At 38.6% G+C, this 13513-nt stretch overlaps 1 protein-coding gene across 4 annotated transcripts in view; it reads right to left on the bottom strand.

Annotated features, from left to right (window-relative positions):
- The window catches only part of tho2 (THO complex subunit 2-like protein), a 1047711-nt gene that overhangs the window by 571112 nt on the left and 463086 nt on the right, over positions 1-13513 (bottom strand). For all 4 annotated transcript variants that reach the window (XM_090374101.1, XM_090374103.1, XM_090374104.1 and 1 more), the window contains one exon: positions 8669-8795. In XM_090374101.1, the coding sequence (XP_090230227.1) occupies positions 8669-8795 (127 nt within the window). The remainder of the gene's footprint in view (positions 1-8668; positions 8796-13513) is intronic.

Raw genomic sequence — 13513 nt, 5'->3', positions numbered from 1 at the left:
CAGTAGTCTAACCGAGATCTAATTAGAGATTTATATAAGTGGAGCAGGGTATAACGATCGGCACCCCAAGATGTACTGGAGATGACCCGGAGTATATTCATTTTCTTTGTGCAAGTGGTTCTTAGATACTTGATGTGCTCCTGGAAGTTTAACTTCTTATCAAAAATTAGCCCTACGAGGCGAATACTTCACAATTGGTAGTGGATGATCGGCCAAGTGCAACTCGGGTTCAGGCTGCACTGCGCACTTCGTGCAGAAATGTATAGCTGTAGATTTGTGGCTTGACAGTTTGTTTCCATTTTGCACAATCCATAATTCAATGTTACTATTGGATATTTGTAGATGCCTCTCAATATAGTTCATATTCTGGGAATGGCAGGATATGGTAAGATCATCTGCATAGACATATGAGTCAACGGTATTTGGAATGCTGTTTGTGATGTTGTTTATTCGTATTGCAAACAGAGTGGCACTAAGAACAGCCTTGTGGGACTCCTCCTTCTTGAATGTATGTTTAAGATAAAACCTGCTGGTACCTCACTTGGAAAGATCTGTGCTGAAGCTTTCAATAAAATATGGTAAATGGCCTCTCATATGAATAGAATGGAGATCTCTTAGGATACCGTTGCGCCATGTGGTATCAAAGACCTTCTATATATCAAGGCATATCATGACGAGATGTTGATTCCTGATGAATGCATTTTTTATGTTGGATTCGGCTTTGGTCATGAGGTCAAGGGAAGATCTATTCTTCCGAAATCCAAACTGATTATGTTTTCGGATTCAAGGTACCAAGCGAGTCGATGGTGAACCATTTTTTCCAATATCTTACTCAGGCAGCTGGTTAAAGAAATTGGTCTATAGTCGTTAGGAATCGAATGGTCTTGTCCAGGTTTAGGTATGGCTATTACGTAAGAATGTTGCCAGGAAGTAGGGAATATATGTTCTGAGAATATTCTATTGTAAAAGTTTAGCAATGAAATTAGTGATTTCTGATTGAGGTGTTGAATCATATTGTAGATTTTATCAGGGCCAGGAGAGCTGTTTCTTGAGGTATATATAGATTCTTTCAGTTCAGATATTGTGAGTGGTTGGTTATAGGTAAAAGGACATGCAGTTTTGGAAAGATTTTTTTGGAAAGATGGTTGATATGAAGTTGAGGTGGACAATTCACAGAACACCGTTCTAAGGGCATTGGCAATTTCATCAACAGATGAGATCTCCTTCCCATTCCGAGTAATAATAGGAGAAGGCAACTTATGATATTTACCATTTAGTGTCTTTGTTTTTTCCCAGATTATTTGGGTATCAGCATCTTTGTTGATTGAGGAGGCAAATTTTCGCCTTCCACCGGAGTCTTTTTTCGCCTTCCACCGGATATAATAAGCTTTGGCTCTCAGTCTCTTGAAGTTAATAAGGTTGGCAGTGGTGGGATGTTTGCGGAAGGTGTTCCATGCTTTGTTTTTTTCTCTCTTTACTTTATTACAATCACCATTCCACCAGTGATTGGTATGCCAATGGTTTCTTATTTGAGACTGTGGGATGGTGGCTTTTGCTGCTGTTAGTATCTGCATTGTGACATGATCGGTGACAGTGTCAATAGCAGAAGACTCTATGGTGTCATCATCAAAAGATACGACTGGTAAATTTCGTCCAGTTTGCTTTGGAAAATTTCCATTTTGTTTTTGTTTCAGTTTGTTTGGAATGGGTGGTTTGAATACTACAGATCAGCAGATAGTGGTCACTATTTAGAGGATTGTCATGTACTGCCCACTCTATAGTTGGGAAGAGGATCGGAGAACAAATTGAGAGATCTATTGCACTGGTTGACCCAGTAGGAAAATGGATATATGTCGGTAAGCCATTATTCAATAGTGTCAAATTTTCTCGGTCAAGTAACATTTCAATGAGTTCACCACATCTGTCTGAGACCAGAGATCCCCATAATGGATGATGCCTATTAAAATCTCCTAGTAAACAAATAGGAGGTGGTAATTGAGAAATTAGATTTAACAGTTGCTCAACTGTACATGATTGATTCGGCGGAAGATAAATTGAGGCTAGTGATCAGTGTGATACCGATTACTATACCGGTAGCAACAGCTTCTAATGGTGTTTGCAATGGAATGTGCCTGGAGGGGACTCCTGATTCCACTAGTATAGCTACTCCTCCATGGGGACTGTTAGTTTCAGATCAATCTTTTCTGAAGATAGCATAGTTTTTGACTGAAACGGATATTTTTGTTGTTAGATTTGTCTCTTGCAAGCATATGGCACCAGGATTGTAACGGTTAATTAGTTCATAGATATCATCAATATTGCTGCGAAAACCTCTGCAATTCTATTGTATGATTTGTTCCATTATTTGGTTTTGTGAGCGGAAGAGGAGTCGGTTTGCTTTTTGTGAGAGGCTTGTTTATATCTCTTGTGTTTTGATTTTTCTTTTCTTGAAAAATTTGGGCGTCTTGAGTCATTGCCTTCTTCCATATCATCATCTGCACGTATTTCAAGCAGATCTTCTGAGTTGGTGGTATCATCGGTGTCCATGCTTGAGGGGTGAGATTGCTTCACCTCAACCGGATCTAATTTTTTTGCTGCTTGACAATGGGGAAATCTCTGGGATGGAACTGTCAGTGGCGTATTACTTCATTCATCGACTGCCTTTGATGGATGTTGGACCGAGAGGACTGATCGAGCCCAGTCTGAGATCGATGTACAGTCAGTCCTCGTATAGCACGTGTTTACACTACATGAATTAGATCATACACGATTTATAAATAGGGGAACGATATCTTAAATAACACAAACCGAATTCGCTTATGCACGATTCGCTTTGTGTTTACAAGAAATGGCAGTCGAAGGCGGAATCACCCCAACTGAACGCAACACGATAGGAAATGAAGAGAAGATTCTGAAAATGTATTTATAATTTTTATATCAGTGAAGGGGAAACACATTTCACCATAATTACGTAAAAACCCACACAATTCCAGCTATCGGTATTTCGCAAATGCAATTAGGTCGAGTTTACTACCAGTTTATAACAGATTTCACTAGCAGAAACGCAACTGGAAATTGTTTTTATTGTTTTATGGTAGTAGCCCCTAGAAATGTGAGGTGTTAATAGTGTATCACTGCCTTTACGGTGTTGTTTATTCAGTTGCTACACACCCCCAGCTTTGTTTATGTGTATCAAGTGCCTCCTTGTTTTGTAATTGTGCATTATTCCCTAAAAATGAGTAAAATACTTAAAAGGTGTGAAAAGGAAGCATCCTGGTGAAGATACTGTAGATTCAGAGAGAAAAAGAAAAGCAATATCGATAAACAGAGGCGGACTGGATCAAAAATTCTTACCCGGGAAAATTTGTAGTGGCCTCATACTAGCGTTTATGGCCAAAATCACGCTGGCCTCTGACCCACCGTGGTTTCCCTGGTAAGGCTTATGGCCAGTCCGCCTCTGTCGATAGAGAAAAAATATGAAATTGTGAAACGCTTTGAGCGAAATGAAAGACCATGTGATATTGCACGTGCTACAGACTTAAATGAGACAACACCGAGAATTACAAAGAATGCAGAGAAAATAAAAACAAGTTTCATAGCAGGAACAACTCAAAGTGTAATTAAAATCCATTAGATTAAGACAAAAAGAATTAGAGATGGAATGGCTGTCATCTGTTTGGATAGAAAATCAAACAAAAAACAAGTTTGCTTACGATAGAAGTAAAAGCATTAACAACATTTTATTATGTAATAGTCATAATAAAATGCGTAAGTATTTTATTACGATTGTTTATTGTGTTTGGTTACAAATGTGTGTTCAATCTTGGGTGGTCGGCACCTAACCCTATTTTTCCCATAGGGCCTGTTGTTTATATTGCACGATTTTGCATTGCACGAGGGTTTCTAGGAACGCAACCATCGTGCTATACGAGGACCGAGTGTATCTGGAGGGATGGACACTTCTGTCTGACATGCTACTGACTGGTGACTATAAGTAGCAGAGGCATAAGTGCATTTTGGATTATTTAATCTTACTTGTTTTCTTACCTCTTGGTAGGAAACTTTATTTTCAACTTTATACTTTTGTATCTTTTTCCCCAACTTCCAGAGGTCGCAGTCTTTGGGGGTATGCCGGATGGCTGCCCTTGCAATTTGGACACTGTGGGGTTGGTGCCTTACATTCTGTTTGTGTGTGAGTTTTACACTCATAATTTGCACATGTTGCGCCTCCACGGCATGCTGTCTGGGAATGGCCAAATTTCTGGCATTTAAAACATCTTAGGGGGTTTGGAATATATGGCCGAACGTGACAGTTTAAATATCCTGCCTTGACTGAAGCTGGTAAGCTGGAGAACTGAAAGTTAATATTATACTCGGGGTAGGAACTAAACTGCCATCTTTTCGGATCATGATCCTCTTTGACTGAGTGACTTTTTGTTCTTTAAGTTCCTGGGCTATTTCATCTTCAGGAACATTTAATAGATCCCATTCAGTGATCACTCCCTTTGAAGAATTGAGGGTGTTATGTGGTGTGATTTGAACTGGGATTCCACTCAAAGATGTCGAACTTAATAATAGTTCAGAGTGTCCAGGATTGGTGGTCTCTATTAATAAATCTCCAGATTGGAGACGTTTCACCATTTTTGGTGAACCTGCGGCATGTTCGAGGCATCTCTGAATGATAAAGGGGGAAGAGCTTGCCCACAGGTTGTGTTGACAGAGAATGTATTATCAGGAATGCTGGTAATTCCTGTCTGCCAATGTCTTTCTTCATTTTCTTCGATAGAGAAGTCACGGTCAGTGTCATGAATATCATTTGCTTGAGAGCTCTTCGGCTCTAAGCATGGAAAGTCACCTGTTTCCATCTCTGCTCCTTTTAGCCCCGGGGGTTGTCTTATCTCCCAGGTTAACAGCCCCGCCACGTGGAGACAGAAGCGGTGCCACCAGTGACCAAGTGGTTGTTGAAGTAAATACAAGGTTAGTAATGAATATATAGAATAAAAAAGAAAGGTAGATTTCCTCTCTCGGTTTTTACGTTTGTCCTTTAAAGTACAGAACCTCTTCAAGTAAACAAAAGAACAGGTGATGCTAGAAAAGAATTGAAACTATAACACTTTGGGAGATCACTATATATTCGCAGGAAGAAAATCACTTGTCACTATCGCTTGGCACTCGGGGCCCAGATTCAGTGATTTTAAAACCATCGAACACATTGTTCAATATATTTCTTATTCATTCAATGTCGACTTAGAAACGAAACAAATTGCAGAAAAAAAATTAGTGAGATTTTTCAAATGGAGAAAATATTCCTTGAAAATGAAATTATTACATTGCGAAACGATATCTTCCTAAAAGCCGGATCATCAGAAAAATACTTTTGGAAATATGTTTGCCTAGAAAAGTACTGAAATCTAAAAAAATGCAGTGAACTTTTAATTTCCTGTTTGATTCCACATACAGTATATCTATGTGAATCGGCCTTTTCGTATCTGAAACAAACAAAGACGAAGAATTGCTCTACTCTTATGGACTTGCATACAGAAGATTCTTTACGGCTGGCCTTATCACAGTACATCCCCTATTTTGAAAGCTTGGCTGATGACATGAAGACAAACTTCACATAAATTAAAAATTTAAATACGTATGAATTTAAAATAAGAATTCTGAATTGTATTTAATTTTAAAATTTATAAAAATTTTTCAATATGTGTTGATTAACTTTTTTTAACCATGTGCAATGAATTTCTTGAGATGGTAGATCGCGGTATATTTTGAAGAAAAAAAAAGTAGATTGCCTCACAAATTAAGTTGGCGACCCCTGATATATGAGACGACCGAGGCAAAATCTGCAGAATTTCCCCAGGCCTGGAGATCTCCCTTCCTGGCCCATGCATTCCTAGGATCAGGATTTTAGTTTTTTCCCTGTGTCTGGATTCTGCTGACAACTCTTCTTGGGGGTGTGGGATATTGATCCACATGGCAACCTCATAGGACTTACCCATGATTTTTATTTCCCTCTACCCCCCATGGGAAAAGGCGTCCTAGATCCACCTTCCCTATCTATACCCTTTTCAAATCCCTAAGGTGGATGTCGATTCTGCCTACCTCTTTACACCTCCACAAGTGGACTTCCAAATCCCACTTTTGGCTGGTAGCGGTAGCCAGCTCACCATTACTTTAACTGCTCCTCTCTTGGAATGAATGAGCTCCCAACTCCAGTTACCCATTTTCAACCTGGCGGCCACCTTCCCTAGTGCCCCCACTGTTCTCTCCCTCTTTTATCCCTTCCTCCCACTATCTCCCTTTTTTAATTTTTTTTTTTCTTGGGTTGTTGTTGTTATTTGGTTTCTAGGAGCATTAGCAACTAAGGCCATATTGCTCCGGGATATGCGGTGGTCATTCCCTGACCTTTCCACATCCTCCGTATTGGGTGGTGACGGGCTCGAACCCCGGTCTAATCAAGAAGCGTGTGCTACGTACTGCTGCTCCTTCCCACCTGGCTACGGAGGCGCCTTTTTTCTTGGGTTCTCCTTGGGAAGCTCAGGTGATCACCAGGGTTTGCCACACCAGAGTCCATTTCTTCCTACTGACCAGGCCCGTCTCCCCAAAGGATGGTAACTACAGGTTTGCGGTGTCCACAAGCTCCCTGGGTTAAGAGGCCAGGTGAACAGCATACCAACACAATGTCTCAAATTACCAATTGCTGAGTTGGGAAGGGGAACCATCAGTGCCACCAGTACAACTACATTATATGCTTTCTGTACACACTGTAACCCCCCAAATTCAAATTTTGCATTCCTTATATCTATGTTACACTACATTGCTAATATCTCAACGACATCCACCTTTGATGTCTTGACCAGCACTTCAAATTCATCGAATTTATTTACTATACACCTAGCATTGGTGTACATGCAAGTATACATGCACCTGTTCTTACTCTTAGTCACCCTAACACAGTCCATGTATTTACTTGTTCCATGATGATTAACAGCAGTTCTTGAAATCCCCAGCTACATGCTTTATAGGCTGCTGCTCAAACCAATAGAAGCAGTGCAAGAATCACTTCAACCCCTGCTTGTGGCTACTGTTAATCTATTAGTCTGTGAATCCCCCCCTCCCACAAGCTAGCAGTTTTCAGATCGACCTAACACTGCCTCGATAGCATCAGCAAATATTTTTGCATCCTTTCTATTGTATCCCATCACCGTAGAAGCAATCTCTCCTGTTAACAAGCACAGTCCTCGCTGAGAAAAATACTACCCCACGAGCCTTGCACAATCATTTCATGTGCAAATTCGTTGAGAATTCTCATCGTATACTCTATCCTATTGCGTCTGGGCAGAATTGCAGACCCTTTCAATTTAACTCTAACTATCGACTTTTTTTTCAACTTTGATCTGTAATTGTTAAATAAGTCTGCAGATCTTCTCTTAATGTCATTAGTGTGAACGTGTACAATATTACTTTTTGTGCTTTTAAAAGATGATTTCTGCTCTACAACACTGTCAACTTTTGCCCCAGTAGACATACCAATTTATTGATTGATATCAATAAATTCATTGATATCAATATATATCAATAAATATATATTGATATGTATTTAAATATCGAGCTTACGATATATGTATTTTGTATATCCTACGAAAACTCGTTTAAGAGAGCAATTTTCAAGGATTGCATTTGTTAGAGCAATGCATAAAATTATGGTTGATTCATAGTAATGACAAAGGGATTTGGTCTCTCTGCGACTTCCTCAACCAAGTACAGGCTAATTTTAATGCAAGTTAACACTATCAGGAAAGTGTCTGGTAAGGATGCCCAATGATAGTCTGCTCTCAAACTTTCCAGTGCACTGAGGGAAGTTATTTTTAATATGCCCATACTTATGTTGAGAAAAAAATTGTAGCTCATCATATCACAATAAATATTAAAACAATTTATTAAAGTCAGTGCCAGACTGGTCATTCACAGACAATGCAAAAAACAGCAATAAAATTTTAAATAAATGACGAACCTCTGTAAAACTGATCAGTGACAATAAATCAATGTGATTTTACAAGAAAACTTTCCCAGAAAATCCTTAGTCCTTCCCCCAAAGCAAGTGGGCACAACACACTTTGGAAACCATTGTTTCAAGGGATGCATCACATACACTACAGCATACGATACTTTTGAAAATGTTGAACAGGTACTATGAGTAATTACAGATAATGAGTCTTTCCTTTTCATTACTTAAATTTTTTTTACACTACTCTGGAAGTAAGAACCACAAAATTTACTAATTTACTGGAATGGGACAATGAAGTCCAGTATTAGGATTCAATATACGTATGTCCAATCAGACTTTTGATTTCTTTACAAAGCCTAACTGCCCATTCACGCAATACATTATTTACTGTGCAGTTGCTAACTAAAGGCCCCTTTTTTGATGCCAACAACCTTGAAACAGTAATTTTTTTGAAATTTATATCTTGAATTGGAAAATAATGTATAAAAAAAAACATCAAACCAAGTATAAACAGTTTACTTAGAAAAACATAAGAAACATTATTCAGAATAAAATAACTGTGAGAGATTAGAACTAATGTAAAACTGAAACCATTCTTTAATCAAAAATATTAACTAGAAGAAATATTTAGAAAATGTCAAAAATGTTTAGACTTACCATATCTTTATTATCCTCAATTTGGGAAATCTGTGCCTTAAGTTTAGAAATCTCTCTTTCATAGCTATTACTTGGAACATGCAGATCATACATTGCAAGATACCAGAATGCAACATAAAATTGAGGGCTGCAATTTAAATAAATTTTCAATATCTTAGATTCTATATAACTATAAGCAGAATTTGATGTAAGTTAAATTTACTTTCATTATAATATTAAGCATAACTTTGGACAAAAAGTCCAAGGTGACAAAAAATCACAGTTCATTTTTGTTATAATGAGCTAAGTATACTTTATGCTTGTTTTTTTTTTCAAGCATTCTGATATGGATTATATTTGAAATATATACATATTTTTTTTTCCCAGAATAGATTAGAGAACTCTTTTGTGCCCTGATGGAAAAGGTTGGTGACTCACTCAGTTATTCTTCACTGTCTTACATGGAGAACCTCTAATGCACTGTTCCCCAAGATTCAGTTCTTTCTACAACTATTTTCCTCTTTTATATTAACAGCCTTCTTACACTACATGGAATTCCTATACATAGTTTTATTCAGTGCCAGCTCAAGGGTATATGGCACCCCTAGGCCACAGTGACTGATGACACTCCTGATGTTTCTTGTGAGCTTTATTTTGGGAGGAGGGACAGCACTGGCACCCCTAAACCTTGCCACCCCTAGGCCAGTGCCTACTCGGTCTAATCCAAAAAGTGGCCCTGGTTTTATTGATAGCACACTTCATTCCAACTTCCAGTTTAGGAAACCATGCCATGATTCCACCAACACCAACTCTTGACCATACACTACCAACTCCTTAGATGATGATATCTGTGTAATTCTCTAAAGGAGGCAAGAAACCATAGTTAACTTCAATCCTAAAACTTCCTCGTCTTATGTCTCACAAAAAAAGAGTGTTGGCTGTTCCTATGCTCATCTTCAAAGACACTAAGACTTTTTGACAAGATGATCTATATCTACTTCACTTTTAATCGCTCTTGGATGAGCAAATTAAAAATACTGCTTACTCTCCATCAATAAAACAAGCTTTTCATTTTTGGATTCTAAACAATTACTCCTCTGTACTGTGGAATATTGTTCTCACACCTGAGGTGGTGTTTCCAAATCCTCTCTCAAGCTTCTGGGAATCCAGTCGGAAAGGGGCAGTCAGGTTTGGGTAAATTAGGATCACTGTGTGTAAAGGTGAAAGAGAAGTAAAAACTTTCTTCTTTTTAGTAAGTGAGCCTCATGAGCTTTAAATGAGAGTCTGAAGTGCACAAGGTAATATTGTATTCAATGGTTAATTTTAGTATTATTTTCTACAGCTCGAGATTGAGTATGAGACAAATTAAATTTTCAAATTATCAGTATACAAAGGGTACTAGGAAAGTTTTGCAATATGACGCAACAATGAATCACAGGAAGCTGCTTGTTGCTGCATGTTGAGACATGTTCATACGTGCATAGTAGCCGCCGCGCCAAGTCGATGGGCTCAGTTATTCATTAGTAGTGAGAGTGTAAAGTGCTTGCGATGGCATCGTGGTCACGAAATGAGATAAGGACAGTTTTGCGGTATAATTTTGTGTGTGGTTTAACCATAGACTAGTGCTTAGAAGAAATGACTCTTGCACTAGATGATGATTGTCCACATCATACAACGATATTCAGGTGGTATAGAGAATTCCAAAGGGAAAATTCACTCTGGAGGATTCTGAGAGGCCGGGAAGGCCACGAACGTCAGTTACGGAGGAAAACGTTACTGCTGTGAGGAAAATGCTTGACGAAAACAGGCGAGTGACCTACCAACAGATAGAGGATACTTTGGGCCTAAATGCACCAGCAATTCATTCGATTCTGCAAGATCATTTGCACGTGAAGAAACTTTGTTCTCTCTGGGTGCCGCATCAACTGACTGAAGAGCAGATGACATGACGTGTGACTTGGTGCCGGGAGATGTTAAAAAAGTTTGATAAGGGACAATCTCGGTATGTGAACAACATCGTGACAGGTGACGAGACTTGGCTGTACTATTACGATCTGCCGACCAAGGCTCAAAACAAAGTTTGGGTCTTTGATGATGACGACACACCCGTAATTGTCAGAAAATCCCGATCTGTAAAGAAGAAAATGATAGCTGTATTTTTCAAATCGAGTGGAATTGTGGAACGTGTCGTTTTGGACACGCAGAAGACAGTCACAGCTAAGCGGTATACTGAACAATGCCTGCCTAAAGTCATTGGATCTATGAAGAACCTGCGACCAAAGTCAAGAATGGACACCTGGTACCTCCATCACGATAATGCTGCAGCTCACCGCGCCAAAGCCTGCACCAAATATTTGACCACGACAGGACTGAAACTTCTCGAGCACCTCCCTACAGGTCAGACCTTGCTCCCTGCGACTTTGCACTGTTCCCGCATGTGAAAATGAAGCTAAAAGGGAGGCGGTTTTCCAGTGATTAGGACCTTCTACGGGCTTGGGACAACGAGTGTGCTTTACTCCCTAGTGAAACTTGGCAGAACTGGTTTAAAGATTGGTTTCGGAGGATGGAGAGGTGTATTGAATGTAGAGGAAATTACTTTGAAAAAATTAAATAAACAAAGCTGTATTGCAAAACTTTCCTAGTACCCTTTGTATATGCTATTATAGAATTTTTTTTATTGAACAGGAGAAATTAATGCTGAAAACAAGGTCTACAGAGCACTTGCCTTAAGGGATTCCACAGGACATAGTTAATAATGTGGGTTGACCAATAGAGATGGTGATCAAACTGTGTGAATAAGGGTTTTATTATACAGCTCTTTCAAATAGAACATAGTACGATTTTGCAAAAGGGATATCATGTCTTAAGGATAACCAACAGCATTTTGAAAGCAAGTTTAATAAAAGGCTACCTGCATTGAATACTGACGGGAGGTTGAGATTATGATATCAAGTAGAGCTCTTCATTAAATGCTTTGGAAGCCAAAAGGGAGGACTGGAGAAGATTGCACATGGTTGAAAAGCTTTTGAAATCAGAGTGATATCTGAATATTTGTAGAATCTGTTAGAGCGGAAGTAAAATTAATTGAATTAACATAAGAATGGAAGACAAGACTCCAATGGGATTCCTATCAAGGACCACTGCATATAAATTCTTTTTTTCGTACGAGTATCAGATAGATTGTCACACTGAAACTAACATAAATGCATAAACATTTACTGCTTAAACTATTTCTTTATCTTTCATGACCAAAAAGTAAGGGAAACCATTCACAAAAAAAAAAAAAATAATAAATAAATAATTTGAAAATAATGGTCTGCCAGCTGATTGAACATGCACACAATATACTCACATGCAGCAGTTAAGTACTTCTATATATAAAAGAACAGACTCATCTCTTCTGTTTTAGACACTCTCCAACTCCAGGCCTCTGTTTACATAAGGGTGACTACAGACAGTTTCTAAATTCTATGCAGTGGGACCAACTGATGATGTAACCAAGGGCAAATTCTAAATGGGAAGCATGAAGGGAAATAAAACTACTAAGCTTTTCATACCAACAAAGATATACTGTTTTAAGGCTTGGACCCAAATTGATGTTAGATGAACTATTGAGACAAGTGGCAGAGAAAAAAAAGGCATGAGATGCATATAAATTATAAGGTGATTCAGAAGCCTAGGGAGATACAAATCAGTCGGTAATCAAATCACAAAGGAGGTTAGGCAAGCTAAGACAGATTATGAGGTTTCTGGCAAAGAATGCAAAGAAAAGCAACAAAGACTTCTTTGCTTTGCTTATTAGCAGTAGAAGGAAGGGAATGAATCACACTGGGACACTAGATGACAATTGTTAACTGTTGATGACCTGCTCAGGTTGCTGTCAAATTGAATAGGTATTTTGCATCTTCGTTCACACATAAGGAATCCTTTAAGGAAGGGGATGCAAAACATTTATCAAACCCCACTGATAGGTGAAGAGAAATTGTTGAAGCTGAACATAAAGAGGCACCTGGGGACCTATAAGAGGCATCTCTCTCTCTCTCTCTCTCTCTCTCTCTCTCTCTCTCTCTTAGTATGATTGGGACCTATCCAATCATACTAAGAGAGGCAGCAAAGGAGGTAAGCAAGCCTTTATTCATAATTATGAGAGTATCCTTGGATTGTACATCTAAGGATGCTCTGGACATGCGTGAATGTATCCCCAAATCATAAAGGGGATCAAAAGGTGACAAGAGTAAGTACAGACCTGTTAACTTAACATCTGTTCCATGGAATGCAATGGAGTAAATGGATAAAGAAATAATGCAGAACCAGGTAGATCTGGACAGCAACGAAATTATACTGCCATCACAGCAAGGACTTGTTAAGAGGCAGTCTTATGCAATTAATCTGATAGGTTATTATGATGCAGTAACCAAGGAATTGGATGCAAAAAATAATTATATCATATATTTGGATTTTATAAATGGGCACTGCTCTTCATGAACAAATGTCATCACTGGAATCCCCCCACAGGGTTCAGTGCTGTGCCCATTGTTCTATGCAATATTTATTAATGCTATTGAGGAAGCTACATCAGGCTTAATTTCAAAGTTTGTAGATGATACAAAGGTTAGCGGGTGTTTAACAACTGTTTTCTGGATCCTGTTGTCTGTATATTACTGACAACAAGATCTAGGAAAATTGGATCAATGGGCTGAAAAACTGAAGTTGAAGTTTAACATTGATAAATGCAAGGTACTACATATAGGTAACAGTAATCCTAGAGTAACTTACCAATTGTGTGGTAACTACACTCATGGTGGTGGAAAAGGAAAAGTGGTAAGGAAAAAAGGAAAATGTGGAATATGAAATTTCTGAATAGTG

This window comes from Mastigoproctus giganteus, chromosome 5 (genome assembly GCF_048544385.1).
Source record: "Mastigoproctus giganteus isolate SK-2022 chromosome 5, ASM4854438v1, whole genome shotgun sequence".
Taxonomy (NCBI): Eukaryota; Metazoa; Arthropoda; class Arachnida; order Uropygi; family Thelyphonidae; genus Mastigoproctus; species Mastigoproctus giganteus.
Note: the sequence above shows the minus strand (reverse complement) of the source record. Positions and strands in the feature narration are given on the sequence as shown.